This window comes from Sapajus apella, unplaced genomic scaffold (assembly GCF_009761245.1).
Source record: "Sapajus apella isolate SASKATOON/1434 unplaced genomic scaffold, GSC_monkey_1.0 scaffold36, whole genome shotgun sequence".
Classification (NCBI taxonomy): Eukaryota; Metazoa; Chordata; class Mammalia; order Primates; family Cebidae; genus Sapajus; species Sapajus apella.
In genome coordinates, this window is record NW_022436976.1 from 33,341,897 (window position 1) to 33,363,788 (window position 21,892).

Below are 21,892 nucleotides of genomic sequence, written 5' to 3' on the forward strand. Positions count from 1 at the left end.
TGGTGAAACCCCGTCTCTTCCAAAAAATACAAAACATTAGCTGGGCATGGTGGCACGTGCCTGTAATCCCAGCTACTCAGGAGGCTGAGGCAGGAGAATTGCCTGAACCCAGGAGGCGGAGGTTGCGGTGAGCCGAGATCGTGCCATTGCACTCCAGCCTGGGTAACGAGTGAAACTCTGTCTCAAAAAAAAAAAAAAAAAAACCTTCAGTGGCAGGGCACAGCGGCTCACGCCTGTAATTCCAGCAGTTTAGGCGGTCGAGGCAGGCAGATCAAGACGTCAAGAGATCAAGATCATCCTGGCTAACATGGTGAAACCCCGTCCGTACTTAAAAGAAAATACAAAAAATTAGCTGGCCGTATTGATGTGAGCCCGTAGCCCCAACCACCCGGGAGGCTGAGGCAGGAGAATCGCTTGAACCCGGAAGGCGGAGGTTGCAGTGAGTCGAGATCGCACCACTGTACTCCAGCCTGGGCAACAGAGTGAGACTCTGTCTCAAAAAAAAGGTCGGGCGCGGTGGCTCACACCTGTAATCCCAGCACTTTGGGAAGCCGAGGTGGGCAGATCACAAGGTCAGGAGTTCAAGACCAGCCTGGCCAACATGGTGAAATCCCATCTCTACTAGAAACATAAAAATTAGCTGGGCATAGTGGCGTGTGCCTGTAATCCCAGCTACTCAGAAGGCTGAGGCAGGAGAATCGCTTTCGGAGGTTGCAGTGAGCTAAGACCGTGCCATTGCACTCCAACCTGGGTGACAGAGCAAGGCTGTGTCTCAAGAAAAGGAAAAAAACCTTCAGTGGTTTACCACCGCACTTAGGAGACAGTCTAAATTACAAGGCTTATAAGATACTTCATTGTCTTGCCCCTATTTAGGTCTTCAGCCTCAGCCATTACCCTGCCATTATACTCCAGTAATATTAAACTTCTTTCAGATTCCAATTACTTTAAAAAGGCGTGTGTTTTCATACCTCTAGACCTTCAGTCAAATTGAACGTTCTTCCTCTTCCCTTATCTCTAGGTTGTTGCATCAGACTGATTTATCTTTACCCTGAGTCTCAGCTTAAAGGTTTCTGGGAAGCTTTCCTTGATTCCTTTCCACCTCCCAAAGTGGTTTTAGGTGGCTGCTCTGGGATTTCATTATACAGTTAACTCTTGAACAAAACAGGTTTGAACTGCATTGGTCTACTTATACATGAATTTTTTTCAACAGATTGTGGTTGCAAAATACAGTAGTCCCAGGATGCAAAACCCAAGTATTCAGGGGGCCAACTTTTTGTATATGTGGGTTTTGCAGTGCTGACTGTGGGACTTGAGTATAGGAGGATTGTGGGGGTCCTGGAACCAATCCCCTGCATATCCTGAGGGACAACTATACACTACACGTTCTTTATCACAGTACTCATTATACTTATTGTGATTGCTTATGTAATCTTCATATGGTCTCCTCCTTATCCCCCATAAACGTTAAGCTCCATGAGGGCATACTTGTTGGTATTACATTTTTATTACCTAGAACAGTACTAAGTACATAATTGACACAGTTAATATTTGGGGAGGGACTAAATGAAAATGACTATGAGATATTTAGATGGAATTCTTGAGTTCGCAATGTGAAGTACGTGTTCTGCCCGATGGGAACCATGTCTGGGCTTTCTTTTCTTTGGACAATACAGAGATTTGTGAGGTAATATCTACTTGAGATGGGGATTTGAGTGCCTCTGGAAAATCTCATTATTTTTTATGATATACGTCATAGAATTCTGTTTATAAAGTTTTAAATTTTATATTTTTATCTCTACTTTTATAAAATTAAGATGTTTTGAAATTAATTTTAAAATGTGTGGTTTTTTTTTCTGCAGTCTGAATCACCATCTTATTCTCCTCAGCCTCAGCCATTTCCACAGAACTCTTCCCAGTCAGCTGCTATTACCCAGCCTTCATCTCAGCCAGGATCCCAACCTAAGCTTGGCCCACCTCAGCAGGGAGCTCAACCTCCCCATCAGGTCCAGATGCCACTGTATAACTTTCCCCAGTCCCCACCAACTCAGTATTCTCCCATGCACAATATGGGATTGTTGCCAATGCACCCTCTCCAGATCCCTGGTCCATCCTGGCCCATCCATGGTCCAGTGATCCACTCTGCACCAGGCAGTGCCCCCAACAATATTGGCCTGAATGATCCCAGCATCATCTTTGCACAGCCTGCTGCTAGACCTGTGGCAATTCCTAACACGTCTCATGATGGACACTGGCCACGTAATGTGGCTCCAAATTCCCTGGTGAACAGTGGTGCAGTGGGGAATTCAGGTAACCTTTTGTTTTCTTCCTTTGTAATCTGTTTGTCTGTAGAAACAATGTGAGGAAAAACAAGGAAAGCAGTATTTGTGGAGGGACGGTACAGGATTAGATAAAGATTTAAAAGTATAGACTCTGGATTCTGACTGCCTGGATTAGAATCCTGACCCTACCATCTATTATGTAGTTTGAGCAATTACTTAATCTCTTTGTGCATTGGTTTTATCTGTAAAATAGGGCATCTAACTTACATGGATGTTGTAAATGTTAAATGAGGTGTAATACACATAAATGATAGCTATTATTTTAGTATTTTTTAAAATTTTCACTGCCACCCTGTATGGTGTAGGTATTGTTATGTATACAGTTGATGAAATTGAAGAGTTAAGTAACTTAACTGTCTTACTGTCATGGTTAATAATGGTAGGTTGGCTGGGTGCAGTGGCTCAGGCCCGTAATCCCAGCACTTTGGGAGGCCAAATTGGGTAGATCACCTGAAGTCAGGAGTTCAAGACCAGGCCGGCCAACATGGTGAAACCCTGTCTCTACCAAAAATACAAAAATTAGCCAGGTGTGGTGGTGAGTGCCTGTAATCCCAACTACTTGGGAGGCTGAGGCAGAAGAATCACTTGAACACAGGCGGTAGAGATTGCAGTGAGCTGAGATTACAGCATTGCACTCTAGCCTGGGTGTCAGAGCAGGACCCTGTCTTAAAAAAAACAAAAATAAGGAAACCAAATAATAACAATAATGGTAGGTCCAAGATTTAAACTAATTTCTTTGTTCAAAACTGTGCTGCTTGCCCTAGACACTGTTATTTCTCATTAAGGAACAATTATTTAGGCCGGGCGCGGTGGCTCAAGTCTGTAATACCAGCACTTTGGGAGGCCGAGGCGGGTGGATCACGAGGTCAAGAGATCGAGACCATCCTGGTCGGCACGGTGAAACCCCGTCTCTACTAAAAATGCAAAAAATTAGCTGGGCATGGTGGCGCGTGCCTGTGGTCCCAGCTGCTCAGGAGGCTGAGGCAGGAGAATTGCCTGAACCCAGGAGGCGGAGGTTGCGGTGAGCCGAGATCGCGCCATTGCACTTCAGCCTGGGTAACAAGAGCGAAACTCCGTCCCCAAAAAAAAAAAAAAAAAGGAACAATTATTTAAAAAAGAAAAAATATTATTAACATTTAAAAAATAGTTTTTTTTTTCTGATATCTAAGTAATACATCTTCCTTGTAGAGTATTTGAGAAATAAATCATCTGTCATCTCAATTCCTAGACATAAATACTAGGAAATATTTTGGTATATTACCATTCAGTCATTTAAAAAAAATTGCCTATTTAAGAAAATAGTTGACACATGCCATAAATTGTTTTATATCCAGCTTAAAAATATACATATTTATAATATAAATATTTATACACACTTATACATGCACACACAGGCTAGCACAGTGGCTCACACCTGTACTCCCAGAACTTTGGGAGGCTGAGGTGGGCAGATCATTTGCAGCCAGGAGGTCGAGACCAGCCTGGGCAACATGACAAAACTTGTCTCTACTAAAACTACAAAAATTAGCTGGGTGTGGTGGTGCACACCTGTCATCCCAGCTACTTGGGAGGGTGAGTCAGGAAAATTGCTTGAACCTAGGGAAACACAGGTTGCAGTGAGTTGAGATCACACCGTTGCACTCCAGGCTGGGTAACAAGAGTGAGACTGTCTTTAAAAAAAAAAAAAAAAAGACACACCCACCTACATATATATATAGTGAGAGAAAGACAAAAATCTCACAGTGTTGTCCAGGTTGGAATGCAGTGGCTATTCACAGGCCAATCTAGCACACTATAACCTTGAACTTCGGTTTAAGTGCTCCTCCTGCCTCAGCCTCCTGAATAGCTGTGGGACTACAGGTAACCACTGCACCTGGCTTATGCTCAGCTTTTTAGTGATAATTATTTTTTTTAGGACCTATTATGGAGGCCGGGCGCAGTGACTCACGCCTGTAATCCCAGCACTTTGGGAGGCCGAGGTGGGTAGATCATGAGGTCAAGAGATTGAGACCATCCTGGCCAACATGGTGAAACCCCATGTCTACTAAAAAATACAAATAAGTATTTTTATACAGCATGTGGTGGTTTGTGCCTGTAGTCCCAGCTACTCAGAGGCTGAGGCAGAATTGCTTGAACCTGGGAGGCAGAGGTTGCAGTGAGCCGATATTGTGCCTCTGCACTCCAGCCTGGACACAGAGTGAGACTCTGTTTCAAAAATAAAAAAGAACTATTAAGGAAATTTTGAAACATACATAAAAGAGACCCCCCTCCCCATTAACCAGCTTTAACAGTTACTGATAATTTGTTGTTCTTTTATCTGACTCCTTACCATTAAAAATAATTTTGGCCAGCCAGGCACGGTAGCTTACACCTGTAATCCCAGCACTTTGGGAGGCTGAGGGGGGTGGATGACGAAGTCAAGAGATTGAGAGCATCCTGGCCAACATGGTGAAACCCCATCTCTACTAAAAATAGAAAAATTAGCCGGGTGTGGTGGCCCACGCATGTAATCCCAGCTACTCAAGAGGCTGAGGCGAAAGAATGGCTTGAACCCGGGAGGTAGAGGTTGCAGTGAGCCGAGATTGCGCCACTGCACTCCAGCCTAGCAACAGAGCGAGACTCCTTTAAAAAAAAAAAAAAAAATTGGCTTTGGCCGGGAATGGTGGTTCATGTGTGTAATCCCAGCACTCTGGGAGGCTGATGTGGGCAGATTACTTGTGGTCAGGAGTTTGAGAACAGCCTGGCCAACATGGTGAAACCCTGTCTCTACTAAAAATACAAAAATTAGCTGGGCGTGGTGAAAGGCACCTGTAATCTCAGCTACTCAGGAGGCTGAGACAGGAGAATTACTTGGACCCAGGAGGCGGAGGTTGCAGTGAGCCAAGATTGCACCACTGCACTCCAGCCTGGGTGACAGCAAGACTCTGCCTCAAAAAATATATATAATAATAATTTTGTCTTGACTGATAAAATCTCAGACATTGGATCAAATTTGCTTTTTAACTTTGGTTTTAGCATTTAAAAAAACATCAGGTCATTACCACACCTAGTATCATCTAATATCTAGTCCTTGTTCATTTTTTCCTGTTTGTCTAAAAAGTTTTTTTTTTGTTGTTTGGTTTTTTTTTTTTGAGAAGGAGTCTCCCTCAGTTGCCAAGCTGGAGTGCAGTGGCGCAATCTCGGCTCACTACAACCTCTGTCTCCGGGTTCAAGTGATTCTCCTGGCTCAGCCTCCCGAGTAGCTGAGACTGTAGGTGCTTGCCACCATGCCCAGCTAATTTTTGTATTTTTAATAGAGACAGGGTTTCACCCTGTTGGCCAGGTTGGTCTTAATCTCTTGACCTTGTGATCCGCCCACCTCTGCCTCCCAAAGTGCTGGGATTACAGGTGTGAGCCCCCATGCTCAGCCTAAAAAAGTATTATTCTTACTGATTTATTTGAATAAAGATTCAAACTGCGTATTTGATTTTTATAACTCTTAACTGTCCTTTAGATCAGTTGCTGCTTCTATATTCTTTCCAATATTAACTATTTTTTGAAGGGACTGTAGGAATTCCCATATTCTGGAGTTGACTGCTTATATCTTTGTGGCATCATTTAATGTGTACCTCTGTCCCTGTATTTCCTGTAAACTGGGATTTAGATTCAGAGACTGGGTTAGATTCAGGCTCTTTCTGTTGGTAAGAATACTGCTTGGTGGGTCCCATGTATTTCCAGTTTTTTCACTTTTGAAGGAACTTGCTGTCTGGTTATAACTATTTTAGTGACTTAAGATTGATTTGTGAATTAGGTTTTATCAGCCTCTTTTATCCATTATGTTCATCAATTTTTACTTAGTAGCCTTAGCTGCCATTGATAATTGTGGCCAGTATCCATCATTTTGCTGTCTCCAACTTTTTTTGGAACAATACAAATAAGATATTTTGCTGAGCAAAAATGCCAGAATATGGAAACTTAATTAGATTTCTAAGATGAAAAGATATGTGGCACACGTGGTTCTTCTCATGTGTCCTTCTCATATATCATTTTACACGTTTATTGTGTATATGCCGTGGCAGGCACTGTGATAGTCATTGAGTTATATAACCATGAAGACAGACCCAGTGTTTCGCCCTTTGACCAAAATTCTTCCTTTTCCCTGCCGCTAATTACTCTCAGTGTTTTTGTCACAATGAACTAATTAATGTTCCACAAACATACTGTACTGTCTCTTAACCCTGGTGATGTATCTAAGTTGTTCCTTCTGCTTAGAATGTCCTCTCTGTCACCTCCGCTGCTCACTCACACGTCCTTCTATGCTGCCTCAAAGCTTGGCTAACTCACTTATCCTCCATATTTAAATTTAAATCTCTTTCTTCAGGAAGTCCTCCTTATTTCCTTAATATCCATATCATTACATTTGTCTTACTGTGTTGAACTTGTCTGTTTACTCATCTGCATAACCCATTAGACTGAACCAATAGAGGCAAAAATTAATTTTTTTTTTGTCTTTTTCTCTCTAGTAACGTGTTTAGTTTTCTCTTTAGTAGCCTGCTGTGTTAGATATATTAATCCTTTTTATAATATTTCTTTTTTTATTTTTTTTATTTATTTTTTTTAAGGCTAGTCAAGTGAAGCAGTGGGAGTGGAGAAGAAACAAAGAAATCTGTAACTGGTTGTGATCAATTAGTTGTAAACACCACTGCACTTGGACCAGCCAATCCTTTTTATAATATTTCTAATAAGCTATTAATAAATATTATTTGTTGTATAGGTACCCAATTCGTAATTAATATTTCATCCACAGTTACACTGTGTTAAAAGTGGAAGGACTAGGGGCCAGGCAGGGTGGCTCACACCTGTAATCCCAACACTTTGGGAGGCTGAGCCAGACAGATCACCTGAGGTTGGAAGTTCGAGACCAGCCTCATCAACATGGAGAAACCTCGTTTCTACTAAAAATACAAAATTAGCGGGGCATGGTGGCACATGCCTGTAACCCCAGCTACTTGGGTAGCTGAGGTAGGAGAATCGCTTGAACCAGGAGGTGGAGGTTTCTGTGAGCCAAGATTGCACCATTGTACTCCAGCCTGGGTAACAAGAGCAAACTCTGTTTAAAAAAAAAAGAAAAAAAGCCGAAGGACTAAATGGAAATATATTAAAATAATAATAATCATAGTTATATTAGAGAAGGAGATTATGTGAGTTTTCCCCCCTATTTTTGAAATATTGTATTGCTCATTTTAAGGAAATTTTGGGTTATGAAAAACTTCCAAGGTAATTGGAATATATCCTTTAAAAATACCCTTTTATGTTAAAACATCATTTCTCATTGGTTTTGACCTAATTCTGGGTATACCCAGTTTCATTTATTTTTGTAAACCCCGAGTACTTCAGCTTCAGCCCTTAGTTGTAACTTGGCTTTATGAACTCACAGTGATCTAGCTGTTTTGCTTACCTCCTGAGACAATTCAGCTTACAAAAATGCAGTTCACATGGGCTTTAGTTTTTTTGCGGCCTACTCTTTCCTATCCCGTACTTCCTAATTCGAGCTTCTGCTAGGAAGTTTAGTGAGTAAGGGCAGCGTCTTTTAGTTATTCCCTAGCACATTGTGACTTTGAATGAGAAAAGCCACCAGAAATGATCTAGAAGATAAACTGGTTACTGTACTTCAAAAAAGGTACTTAAAGATATATTTTAAAGGGAAATGGAAAGATTTTGGGGGATAGTTGGACATAAAAATTATAGGCCTTGTATTTTTTGAGTAATTACCTATATGCTAGATCTTGTACAAGCTACTTTCTTTTGGTTATCCAATTTAAGCCTCATAACAATCTGAGGTTCAAAATGGAACCTTAGTAGTTTTAGGAAATGAGATTTGAGCTTAGACGTGTTTGGCCTCAAAGCCAAAGTTCTCAACCATTACACCCCAATGCCTCAAGCTTCTAATAGGATCTCCTTCTAGGCCAGGATATAATTGATTCTGGGATAGTTGGCACTGTCTTTAGGATAAAATCTAAAGTTCCTTCACATGATATATTCTAAGGTTTTTTGAAATGTGTATCCCCACCTGCCTGTCCCAATTGTGGATTATTCTGCAACTTGCTGTGCTTTCAGAGTTTTATACATGAAACTCCTCTCTAAAATGCTCCCCCCTCCCGCATTTTGCCTAAATTTTTCCTTTTTTAAAAAAACTCATTTTAGTCAATCATCTTAGGAAGACTGTCTTTAACCTTCAAAGACTGGGTTAGCCCTCTCTACAGAACATTTTGCCTGTTCCAGCAATTATTAGATATTATTGTATATATATCTTCTTGTATGTCACTTATGAATAATTTGAGCAAATAACAATGCTTTATTCTTGCTTGAACCAAGGAGACAGAGGTTGCAGGGAGCTGAGATCATGCCACTGCACTCCAACCGGTGTGACAGAGTGAGACTTTGTCTCAAAAAAAAAAAATTTGTTTGGTATTATCTGCATTTAACATAGTTCTTATCCAGTGGTAGGTACTGAATATATCTTTGTGGAATGAAGGGATATTTCAATGAACGAACTAATGTTTTTAAATGTCTTTTTCCTTTCTTGTTGAAATGCAGAGCCAGGCTTTCGAGGACTGACTCCTCCAATTCCTTGGGAACATGCACCACGTCCCCATTTCCCCCTTGTCCCAGCTTCGTGGCCTTATGGTTTGCATCAAAACTTCATGCATCAGGGAAATGCCCGATTTCAGCCCAACAAACCTTTCTATACTCAAGGTACCATTGCTTACAAATAAGTTAACATGTTTGGGTGGGTTTTATTCTGGGATAGAGAGCCTTAGTGAAGACCAGGATCTGGGAGTGAAAATTCATGAATTCAGTAAATATTTACTGAGAGATCATACTGTATGTCAGACCCTGCTAGGTGCTTGTTGCTCAAGCAAGAGTAAAACAAAAGCTCCATCACTTGATGCACATTTTCTTAGGAAAACCAGACATGTTAAATAGAAAAGGAGTTCAGATGAATCAGTTAACATTGCCTTAGCAAATCCAAACGGGATATGGATATAAGAGATTATTAATAATCACAAGATTTTGACAGTTGAGCTAGATCTTGAAAGAGATGCAGAAATGTTTTTTTGCCTAGCGATTAGAGAGGAGGAAGAGTATGCTTAGCTGAGGGATTAATATGTGTAGTCACTGAGTTTGCCTGGCATGATGAAGGACAGAAAATAATAGGGCTAGAGGATGGAGGTATATGAGAAAGTTGATGATAAGACTAGAGAGAGTAGGCTTTGACCATATTATGGAGTTTGGACTTGGTTTACTGAGCAATGGGGATCTAATGATGGAGTCTTGCTCTGTTGCCCAGGCTGGAGTGCAGTGGCACTGCCTCCCCAGGTTGAGCGATTCTCCTGCCTCAGCCTCCCAAGTAACTAGGACTACAGGCGCCCACTACCAGGCCTGTAGTCTTTGTAGTTTTAGTAGAGACGGGGCTTCACCATTTGGCCAGGCTGGTCTAGACCTCGTGATCCGCCTGCCTTGGCCTCCCAAAGTCCTGGGATTACAGCTTGAGCTGCCGCGCCTGGCCTGTTGAAAGGTTTTTAAGGGAACGAAGACATAATCAGATTTATTTAGTAAATGTAGGACTTGAATGACATTTAAATTTGTTATGCTCTGCTGGTGCTATTGTAGTACTAGTAATGGCTTTGACTGGGTAATGAATATTATAAACTAAGAATTCCTAGAAACTTGGAGCATTTTATCTAACCTACTTGCTTCAGAAGTATTTGTTCTTACAGGCATTGTCTGAGTCTGGCCTTCAGCTCCTTGTTAACCTATTTCAGAATACTTGGGATCAGAGTCAGTATAGTTAAATGAGGAGTTTAAGAAGTTAAAACAGGCACTCAGGAAATGCCGAGTGAATGAAATGATAACTTGAAGGGGAGGTACCTGGTATGGTCTCGGGCTTGTTATATTTAAGCCTTCTTTTTTTTTTTAAAGGCGGAGTTCTTGCTCTGACCTCCAGGCTGGAGTCCAGTGGTGCGATTTCAGCTCACTGTAACCTCTGCCTCCTGGGTTCAAATGATTCTCTTGCCTCAGCCTCCTGAGTAGCTGGAATTATAGGCATACACCACCATGCCTGGCTAATTTTTGTATTTTTAGTAGAGACGGGGGTTTCACCATGTTGGTCAGGCCAGTCTTGAACTCCTGAACTCATTATCTGTCTGCCTCAGCCTCCCAAAGTGCTGGGATTACAGCCGTAAGCCACTGTGCCTGGCCTATTTAAGCTTCTTAAACCACCCATGTACTACTAAGGCATCCCTTTAGTATAGAGTGGCAGTGCCTTGACTATAGTTGGGTTCTTCTCTTGAGCAAATAACTGGGGATAAGGGAAGTTACTATTAGTCATAAGCCCTTTAAGGAGGGGAAAGTCCGTAGCTCCTCTCGAGTGAGTTTTTTCCCTTTGATTCTTCCTCTCCATCTTTTGTGTCCTCTCCTTTTTTCACATACACATATTTCCTTCCATCTTCCTTTTTCTCCCCACCCTCTCAAATGTTTTGGCATGCTTCATCTCCTCCTAGTATATAAATAGAAAAAAAAAAGCTAGTTAAAAGTTAATTCTAAGGTGTTGTCAGATAAACAGGCACAAGCCTTTCAGTTTCCTGTCTGTGTTGTATCCAACAGACAGATGTGCCACCCGTCGGTGTAGAGAGCGTTGTCCCCACCCACCAAGAGGAAACGTGTCGGAGTAATGCGAGTCCATTTTCTTTCAGCTGGTCTACCGATGCACAGCAACCAGCCAATCCTGCTGTCTCAAGGGTATCCGTACCTCAATGTCAGTTACATTCAGCAGAAAAAGTGACATTTAATGGAAAGCAAAACAAATCAGGTCCTGATTTAAATTTTAACACATTTAGATAGCTTATTTAAATTCTAAGACTGTTTTTACAGACTGTATTATTTGTATATAAATATGAACTATAGTTTTTACTGGTATCACCAAAATGAGTGATACAAATTTCATCTATTTTATTACCCTATTTTTAAGGGAATTTTATGTTTTGTTTAACCTTGATGAATTGTATAAAGAGAGAATTTAAAAAATTACATTCTTTATTTTCTATTAGCTGTATTCATACTTTGGTTGCTTCAGACTTTATATATTGTTCTTAAGAGTTAGGAAAGAATTTCATGTGTTTTAAATTTGTCACTTCTATTCTTTACAGAACCTTGTAGTGCCAAAAACTTTTTAAAAGGTAAAAAAATAAAATAAAATTACAACATGAAGATTCAGATTTTTTTTCTTTTCCATACTTGTATGTTGAACATTCAAACTTGAACGGAAAGTTGATTTTGTCTGTATTTGAAGTACTTCTATTTTAAGTTAATAAATCTTTTTGACAAGAGTCACATTTGGTTAATTCATCTGTTGTATAGATGATGGAAATACTGTGTAACAAGATTTGTTTTAATTTCAGTGAATAGAGCATTCTAAATCACAGATTTTAGTTTTAGAGATTCAAGTATCATTTTATGTCCTATTTGGTTGGATTTTCACAACACCCATATGAGGTTGATAGAAGCAGAAGCCATCTCCATTTTATCTTTGAAAGTGAAAACTGAAACGCAAAGTGATAAATTCCAAAAAGCATAATTATATGCTGCAGTCTGAATTGAAACGTCTTTGGGAAGAGAGTTTTAAAACACGGAGACTAATATTGCAATTAGAGTGGAGGGAAGGTAAGTCTTTTTTTTTTTTTTTTTTTTTTTGAGACAGCGTCTCTGTCACCCAGGCTGCAATGCAGTGGTGGGATCTTGGCTCACTGCAACCTCCACCTCCTGGGTTTGAGCGATTCTCCTGCCTCAGCCTTCTGAATACATGGGACTACAGGCACACACCACCACGCCCAGCTAAATTTTATATTCTTGGTAGAGACAGGGTTTCAGCATGTTAGTCAGGCTGGTCTCGAACTCCTGACCTCAGGTGATCCACCTGCCTCCCAGAGTGCTGGGATTACAGGCATGAGCCACCACTCTTGGCCCAGACTCTGTTCATTTTGAATCCTATACTTCCACCTGGTAAGCACACTTGCCAAGATGATAATTGTTTTCTAGTAATACTTGGGATTAATTATTATTGGGTATTGGGATTCAGACTCGAGTTGGTGGTGGCATAATTTTTCAGCTGTTTTAGCAGTGAGGTGAGGTAATTTTCTCTGGGCCCTTAATTAGCCCATCCAGTTACCTGGGGTCTTAAGCTAAATGATGCTATAGATCTATTTGGAAATGTGCAGAATAAGTAGGTAAAAATGTATTTTAGGGACAGTGTATTATCTTTGCTTTGCTCCCTGTGATACACATTACTTAAATAGGAGACTGCTTGGGCCCTTGCCATATTTCACAGCATGGAAGATATTTGAAACCTATTGCAAGAGGTTGAGGGTATTCGTGCCGTATTTATAGCCCTGAGTTAAAGTCAGGTATATTTACTATTTTTTTTCTGATTAAAGCTTCAGCATCCTTCAGAATCCTGTTTAAGTGGTGGATTTAGATCATTTGTTTTAAGAAGATACCTGACCCAACTATGCATTTATGTTAAAATGACTTGGAGCATTCAAGATTTAAATTAACATTCAATACTTCACATCCTTCCACGTCTTGGAGAACAGGTAATGATGTATAACAGGGGTGTTTATTACTCTCTTTACTTTTGTACATACAGTAGGTCCTCCATATCCTTGGGGTTTGCATCTGTGGATTTAACTAACCATGGATTGCAGATACAAAAAAAAAATTGTGTCTGTATTGAACTTGCACAGTTTTTTGTTATTCCCTAAACAATGCAACAACTTTTCTTACAGAATTTACATTGTATGAGGCATTATATGTAATCTAGAAATGATTTAAAGTATAAAGAAGGATGTGCATAGGTTATATGCAGACTACACTTTTGTATCAGGGACTTCAGCGTCCTCAGATTTTGGTGTATCTGCGGGAGGTCCTGGAACTAGTCCTCCACCAGATACCAAGGAAGGATAGTATTTGAAATATTCATTAAAAAGAAAACAACTAGCAATAACAGAGAATGCCCCCACCCCTCAGCCTTTCTTAAGGAAGGCAATATAATACCACTTGGCAGAAGCTATTAACTGACAACCTAGTAACCAATAACCTAGATTTTACTGTTGTGATGGTGTTATAGATACTAGTTTTCCGCATCTCATTTGCCTCTCCTTCAGTAGGGGCAGTGTTCAACAATTGGCAAAACTGTTCTAAGTTGAAAAAGAGAATATAGTTTAAAATTGATACAGTAGAAGCTGACATTTTAAGTTTGCAAAGTCAGTTGAGTTCACATTTATTGTAAAGCAGTTTAGAAAATTATCAATCTTATACAGGGAGAACACACACATTTAAGACCAAATTGTTTTTAAATGTTTTGTTTAATAATATGGAGATTATTTTCCCTTGACATTAGGATTATTAAAAATATAAATATTTATGATGTACTGTGTTTATATCCCCTACAAATGGACATTTTTGCTGTTCCCAGTTTTTCTCATATATATGTAACGTAAAATGATGGGATAAAGCTATTTGTGTGTACATGTAATTATTCTATTAGGGTGAATTCCTGTAAGTGGGATTACTGGGTAAAAGGATCAAAAGTTCTAAGGTTCCTGCTACAAATTGCCAAACTGCCCTTCATAAAAGTGGTTATCAATTTGTACTTCCAGCAAACAATATGTAAAATGTGTTGGTATGCTTATAAGAAAGCTTTTAACTCTCAGCAACCCACTTTTTGCTTTGTAAAAATTAACATGTTTATTGCAAAAAGAAAATAAGCATTATGTAAAAGTACAAAGTATAAAAATCACTCAAAAGTTCATCAGCCAGAAAGAAGTACTACCTGGTGAACTTCATTCATTCCAACCATCCCTTAATCATGTAGACACATATATATACAAATAGTTTTACGAAAATGGGCTCATATGCTGTATTTAGTAAATGTAGCAAATTAAAAGGAAAACAAGTGTGAAACAAGAAATGCTCAACTTACTTTTTTCCCCACAAGAGAATCTAGTCTTGTAAGATTCCTCCTAAAACTAAGGACAGTTATGGAAAACAATAACAACGCTATTTTTTTCTAGTTTCATGTATGTTTTAATGGGAGTCCTGCTATGAAAGATGAAACCTGCATACTTTTATTTCTGTATAGACAGTGTTCATAATATTTAACTTTGACCTTATAATAATTGCCTGTTATTTTTAAAACTTCTGACATGTTTACTAACATTCCTTTTACTGATTCTTTCTTAAGTTCTTAATTTGATTCATTTCTTCTTTAGTTGAATTTCATTATTGGGCAGTTTTTTTCCCAGAGGCTCATGATTTGTACTTCTAAGTTCTTACAAACTTGAGAACATCTATAGCCTTTGTGTTTTAAGACAACTTTGGCAAAGTAGAAACTTTCTGGCACACTTTTTCTCAAGCCTTTGGAGCCTTTTGCTTCATTGCCTTCTTTTTATAAGATCTGAAACCATCCTGACCCCATTTAATTATTTTAAATCATCAGAATATTTCTCTACATATTTCTCTTTATTTTCCATTTTTTATTTCTTCCAGCCTATTTTCTCTGTGCTGTTTTGTGGTTTCTAATAAGGCCTTTAAACTCCACCGATCTTATTTTCCATCTCTTAATCACTTTTGAACCTGTGTGTATATGTGTGTGTGTGTGTGTGTGTGTGTGTGTGTGTGTGTGTGTGTTTTTAAGTCTGTTGTCTTTTTTGGGTCTGTGGAGAATTTCAAATTAACCTGTTCGAGGGAGTGGGCAATCTGTGACAATTTTCTAAATAATGCTTAAACTTCAGTCAGTCTACTTAAGAGTAACAGGAAGAGAGGTTAGAGGAATGAACTTTTAAGTTGGGTTGTTATATTGGAACCCTCTCACCAAATCCATTATTTCTTCTGCCCCTTGGAACACATTTCCCTTAATTTCTTAGTATTAAAAAGTGATTGTGCCCTATGGCAAAGCTTTTAAGGCAGTATATTTCAAATTATTGGAAGTACAATCAATTAAGTTTTGGATGCAATAAATTAATATTTGCATCCAATATTAATATTGGATGTAATTAAGTTAATATTTGCATCCAATATTAAAAACTGTTACCGAGTAGGAAATACGAGAATTCACTTTGCATAATTCTTTCCTTAAATTTGTCTTAGTACAGAATATAGATATGTGTATACAGAGGTAAGATGCAAAATAACTTTTTAAATGTATGCTGTAGTCAAAAAGTTTAAAATGCTTCGTTCATAGGCAAGCACATAGATGACAGAAATAGCCTTACAGCAAGGTTTGTCCTTAAGCTCCATCTCCTGTGTAATTTTATCAAAGTGACATCTAGAGACATTCAACAAGTTTTACTTCCTAATTAAAGAGTAGGGACATTCTCCTTCCTGCTATTGGTTGGCTGTGGTACCTCACATTTTACCATATGTCTAAACAAGTATATTTTATTTAATATTTAGGGAGATTTATTTCTTTTACTAAAATTTGTTGCATCTTTGTGTGTTGGTTTATTTTTACTTTAAATGATATTTTAAGATAAAGTTTTATTTTTGATATGGAGTCTTGGTTTGTTGCCAGGCTGTAGTGCAGTGGTGTGATCTTGGCTCACTGCAACCTCTGCTTCCTGGGTTCAAACAATTCTCTTGCCTCAGCCTCCCAAGTAGCTGGGATTACAGGCAGGCGCCACCAAGCCCAGCTAATTTTTTGTATTTAGTAGAGACAGGGTTTCACTGTGTTGGCCAGGATGGTCTTGATCTTCTGACCTTGTGATCCGCCCGCTTCGGCCTCCCAAAGTACTGGGATTACAGGTGTGAGCTACTGCACCCAGCCTAATTTAAAGTTTTAAGAGTGTACTAGATGACAGCTTGGTTGGTCCATGGTCATTTAGCCAAAAGACATTTCTATCTAAATCACTTTGATAAAGAAATAACTGCTAGGATACTGTAAAGCATTTACGTAGAGATGGCTATATTTAAATTTAAAAGGTAGTCCTATATAATTGTATCAGAAACCATAAGAGCTCTTTCAGACTTTTACTAACTCAGATGTTATGAATCACTGAATATGAAAGCTCAAATAATATTTTAAAAAGCTTTAATATTGCTGCAGAAGTCTTTCAGTTCAAGAGCAGGCAATAGAATGCATTGAATGTTTACCTATGACCAGATATAACTTCCCAAGAAAAACTGGATCCTGTAGGACAGCTGGTTTTCGCAGTTCCTGCTGGGACTACAGTTGCAGGGAGTCAGTCACTTTTTTTTAAGGGAGTTAAGTACTGGTAAAAGGAATTCTTCTAGCAAATATCTCATCTCTTGATTATCAATGTCCGTGGCGACTTTTTAGTCCTTACTTTGCTTCTGCATTCTTGACCCTTAGCTTCCTTCACCTACTCTCTCCTAATTCTCCTGTCTTTCTGAATGGGTCATTCCAGTACTTCTTCCTGTCACCAGTGTTGCCTATGGTTCTCTTGTGTGCTTTTCTGATATAAACACTCTCTGGGTAGTCTTAATGACAGATTCCACAATTACTTAAAATATTGTCAATTCTGGCCTATACCACTATGTTAAACTCTGGTCCCTATCTCCAACTTTATGGGCTTTTTTTTTAAGCTATACCATAGCTGTCTCAAACTTGTTAAACTGAATGCATCACTTTCATTACTAGCACAATCCTCTAATTCTCTGCCCCTCTAAAAGCTTCTCTTCCTGCTGTATTTTCTGACTTTGTAAATGGCACTCTTGTCTAGCAATTTAGATCAAAACCATGACTAGTATTAGATACTTTGCTCTCCATCAAATCTTTTTCAATCCTGTTACCCTACTGCTAACGACTAGTCCTGTATAATGTCAATGCTTGTATGACAGGCTGGATAGCTTAACCTGGATTTCAAGTTTGTGGGCAAGAACCAATGGAACTATGAAAAAATGGGCTGTATAAGGGGTATTAAGTACCACTCTGTTGAACTGTTCGATGAAACTGGCTTTAATGATCCAGAAGAAGCCTTACATTTGAATGCATTCTGTTCTTTCAAAACTGCTAACCAGTTTTCATGTTTACCACCACTTGCTGCTGCTGGAAAAATGTTAGGAGCTACTATGTTTTACTCATATCTTTGAATAATAGCAGCAGCACAAATCCCAGGATTCTCAAAGCAGTTCCAACCACAGCAAACCAAAAGCTAAATGACAGAGAAATGGGAAACAGATGTGTCTGGTTTAATAAAAAGGGGAAGGGTCATCAGGTGGCCATATCCTTTCCTTGTCATTAATATCCTCAACCTACAGATCCTTTCTACCCTTGTAAATCTGAATAAAGTCAAGGTTAGTTGGGTCAAAAACTGATGTTAATGATGATTAAAAAGAGATACAAAACTCAGCACCTCCTTCATTAAAAATAAAGGTTGAGAAACTTTATAAGAAAAAATTAAAATATTCTTGTAGCTGCCTGGGGAGTTCTTAAGCCTTCCACATAGACAGATATCCTCGTATCCACAGGAGGCCATGTGGACTACAACCAAACCGAGTCCATTACTCATTCCCTCTCCGGCTCTTCTTGTGGCTCTTCTTAGACCTGAAATGGCAACACATATAAATAATTACATTAAGGATCTGGGCAAGGACTCCTGAGAAGAACCTTGGCATGCTGACACTAATGGGGATGGAGCTAACAATCCATATTCATTAAACTACTTGGTGTTTTTTTGATTCGGAGCAACACTCTTGAATCAGGCATTACTATCCAAATTTTACCATTGAGGAAATCACCTCTCAGAGGTTAAGAGTGCACCCAAAAGTATGTGGCACATGGGGGTTTCTAATGAAATTTTTTTTTTTTTTTTTTTTTTTTTGTGGAGACGGAGTTTCGCTCTTGTTACCCAGGCTGGAGTGCAATGGTGCGATCTAGGCTCACCGCAACCTCCGTCTCCTGGGTTCAGGCAATTCTCCTGCCTCAGCCTCCCGAGTAGCTGGGACTACAGGCACGCGCCACCATGCCCAGCTAACAACTGTTAAGTTTTAAAAGTTGGGACTATTCTAGATACAGAAGGATAATGAATAAAATGATAATAAAAATAAAATACAGAAAGATAATGAATAAAATAATAAAAATAAAATAAATAAAAGTTGGGACTAAACTCCATGCCTTCTAAGACCAAAGTTCATCCATTATCCAAAGCTGCAATCCTGTAAAACAAAACAAAATGGGTATCTTGCTTGAACCCAGGAGACGGAGGTTGCAGTAAGCCAAGTTCACGCCATTGCACTCCAGCCTGGGCAACACATGCAAAACCGTCTCAAAAAAAAAGGGAATCTAACCCCAGTAATTCTCAAAGCAATAGACCAATTTCGTCTTGTAATTAAGAATTCCTAATATGCCCCAACAAAACAAAATTTCAGGTCCAATTAGTTATAATTGGGACTTTTATTTCTGAATAAAGTTAAAATAGAGGTCAATTCATTACCTTTCAGGAGACTTTGAGTGGCTCCTGTGTCTGTGACGGTGATGACCTGAGGAAGAAAAGGCCACTGTATGAGATCCTACCCTTCAATTCTTATTAAACTGCCATTCTTACCTCCCTAATGTCTGCCATTGGCTTGTTATTTTTTTGGCCTATGCAGGGGACACCTCTTAGTGGTAGCAACTCTCTGAATTAGTGAAGTTAGTTAGTGAAGGAAGAGGGAGCAAAGAAAGTAGTCATGAAACCAGTTCAAATACAAATACATTCAAGGGCTTTATGGCTTATTTCACAAACATTATATTGGGTTTTCATTACTATGTTAGATCTTATTCCTGTAATTTCACATGAAAAAACAGAAGCAAACCTTATCAGCAAAGCTTATAAAAGTGACAAGCTGTGAACCTTAATTTCCAAATTCTATGTCCATTTCCTTTTCTGCTAGGCAGTACAGTCAGGCACTCCTGTACTGCAGGAGGCTAACTGCTCCTTTTACATTTCTTTGTTAAGAGAACTTGTGGCAAAAGGCCCAAATGCTCTACCTGGGGACTTGGAACGGGATCTGTGCCGCCGATCTCGGGACCTGCTGCGGTGACGTCTTGGGCTCTTGCTCCGATGCCTTTCTCGACGGGGGGAGGGGCTGTAGAAAAGACTGGTCAGACTACCAGATCTGGTTAGCAAAATAAATAGAATACCAATACCACCCTCACTCCCCAAAGCCCTGTCCTTTATCAAAATGACTGAAGGCCTACCTTCTCCTTTTGGGAGATCGGCTTCGCCTATAAAGAGAGGAAGAAGAAAGCCTAGGTTGGCGCACTGGATGTTGCAGATTGCAAAAACGGCCCCAATTTTATTCTTCACCCTTCTCTGTATCACCCTTCTCTGTATCCATGTCTTTTGTCATGTAACACTAGCACACTCCCATTCTAACTTTAGGACTGGCCACATGACTTGCTTTGACCAACGGGATATTTGCAAATGTGATAAAAGCAGATACAAGAAAAACATCTGCATGACTGGGTTTGTTTGCTCTTGAGTTCTGCCAGTACCGTGAAAAGATGCCCATCTTATCCTGCTGGAGGATGATAAAGAGAAGAGAAACTTCCCCCGTCATCCTAGCTAAGGCGATCCTATAGCAGCCAGCAGACAGCTAACAACAAAACAGGTACTTCAAAAACTGCCTATCCAAGCACTGCTTAAATTCACTGACCACAGACTTCTGAACAAAACAAACGGTTATTGTTGTCTGCCAATGAGGTTTTATAGGTGGTTGTTGCAATAACAGATAACTAATATATTGGGCAAACATTCTCCATAGGCTGTTATTTTTCCTTCTCTAAAATCCAAACCTCTAGGCTGTAGTGCCAAAATCTCCTGGAAAAAGGCCAACGACTAAGGCTTTACCTTCTGGGAGACCGGCTCCTACTCCTTCTGTAGCGCAGTGTGGGAGAGCGACGGGGCTTGTCCAAGTCTCGGTAGCTTCTCCGACGGTGATCAGGTGATGGGACTCTTTCCAACTGGAAACAAGATGGCTGGGTCATTGATAGGCACAAGCTCATAAGGAGCCACTAGAAACGCTAATTATACTTTGCTCCACATCTTGTCTCAAAGTCCATCTCCAAGTGACTTTAAAGCACAGTGATCTGACTACAAAGAGGGAAGCACTTACCCTATTAACTAACAGAACTTCCTATGAGCTATATAGGAACAGAAGCAGAGAGTGTGTGAGTGAGTGAGTGTGTGTGTGTGTGTGTGTGTGTGTGTGTGTGTGTGTGTTTTGTAGACATGGTGAAACCCCATCTCTACAAAAAAAATACAAAAATCAGCCAGGCATGGTGGCATGTGCCTGTAGTTCCAGGTACTTGGGAGGCTGAAGTGGGAGGATAGCTTGAGCCTGGGAGGCCAAGGCTGCAGTGAATCAAGATTGTGGCACTGTACTTCAGCCTGGGCAACAAAGTGAGACCCTGTCTCACAAAACAAAAACAGAAGTTTTATCTGGCTGCTTCCTGAAACAACTGGGCAGCTTGGCTGGTTTCAACTTTTCAACATTGTAACTAGTACTGAAAAAACATGACTAAGTTGAAATTTTCCCCCTCCTAAACAAGGCTTATTACTGAGGACAAGGGCAATTATGACAAGTGTTATTTCTTTCCAAGTATTGAATAGCTGCCACCACTTATTAGGCAATTATAATGTGCCAAAAATATGCTAAAGGCTTTATGTTTATCATCTTATTTAATACTTTTAACAGTCTTGGGAGAAAAGTATCATTAACCTCACTTTACATAGGAGAAAATTCAATTTAATTTGTGTAAGATTATACCACTAGTATGTAGCAGAGCTGAGATACTTTTAATAAGAAAATATTGTTTTTGGTTAAATAATTAAAAAAAATTTTTTTTTGAGACAGAGTCTTGCTCTTGCCCAGGCTGGAGTGCAGTGGCACAATCTCAGCTCACTGCAACCTCCGCCTCCCAGGTTCAAGTGATTCTCCTGCCTCAGCCTCCTGAGTAGCTGGGATTACAGTTGCCCACCATCACTCCCAGCTATTTTTTTTTGTATTTTTAATAAAGACAGGGTTTCACCATGTTACTGAGGCTGGACACCTGACCTCAGGTGATCCGCCCACTTTGGACTCCCAAAGTGCCAGGATTACAGGTGTGAGCCACCACGCCTGGCCAATAGAGTTAAAAATTAAAGTCTAGGTGGGGCACGGTGGCTCATGCCTGTAATCTAGCACTTTGGGAGGTCAAGGCAGGTGGATCATGAGGTCAAGAGATCAAGACCGCCAGGCGCGGTGGCTCACGCCTGTTAATCCCAGCACTTTGGGAGGCCGAGGCGGGTGGATTACGAGGTCAAGAGATCAAGACCATCCTGGTCAACATAGTGAAACCCTGTCTCTACTAAAAATACAAAAAATTAGCTGGGCATGGTGGCATGTGCCTGTAATCCCAGCTACTCAGGAGGCTGAGGCAGGAGAATTGCCTGAACCCAGGAGGCGGAGGTTGCGGTGAGCCGAGATCATGCCATTGCACTCCAGCCTGGGTAACAAGAGCGAAACTCCGTCTC

General features: G+C 39.9%; 2 protein-coding genes across 12 annotated transcripts in view; one reads left to right on the forward strand and one right to left on the reverse strand.

Annotated features, from left to right (window-relative positions):
* TUT4 (terminal uridylyl transferase 4) overlaps window positions 1-13,188 on the forward strand; it is a 135,606-nt gene extending 122,418 nt beyond the window's left edge. For 7 of the 10 annotated variants that reach the window (XM_032296995.1, XM_032296997.1, XM_032296998.1 and 4 more), the window contains 4 exons: window positions 1,860-2,307; window positions 8,916-9,074; window positions 11,075-12,041; window positions 12,812-13,188. In XM_032296995.1, coding sequence (XP_032152886.1) covers window positions 1,860-2,307; window positions 8,916-9,074; window positions 11,075-11,163 — 696 coding nt within the window. In that variant the 3' untranslated portion in view covers window positions 11,164-12,041; window positions 12,812-13,188. Of the gene's footprint in view, window positions 1-1,859; window positions 2,308-8,915; window positions 9,075-10,985; window positions 12,042-12,811 lie in introns of all 10 variants that reach the window. The other 3 variants (XM_032296999.1, XM_032297000.1, XM_032297002.1) reach the window with 1 other exon arrangement.
* Window positions 13,189-16,967: 3,779 nt separating this feature from the next.
* PRPF38A (pre-mRNA processing factor 38A) overlaps window positions 16,968-21,892 on the reverse strand; it is a 14,088-nt gene continuing 9,163 nt past the window's right edge. The window contains exons 6-10 of one of the 2 annotated variants that reach the window (XM_032297013.1): window positions 20,228-20,340; window positions 19,576-19,602; window positions 19,366-19,463; window positions 18,830-18,875; window positions 16,968-17,940 (exon numbers count right to left, since the gene is read on the reverse strand). In XM_032297013.1, the coding sequence (XP_032152904.1) occupies window positions 17,898-17,940; window positions 18,830-18,875; window positions 19,366-19,463; window positions 19,576-19,602; window positions 20,228-20,340 (327 nt within the window). In that variant the 3' untranslated portion in view covers window positions 16,968-17,897. Of the gene's footprint in view, window positions 17,941-18,829; window positions 18,876-19,365; window positions 19,485-19,575; window positions 19,603-20,227; window positions 20,341-21,892 lie in introns of both variants that reach the window. The other variant, XM_032297012.1, reaches the window with a different exon arrangement.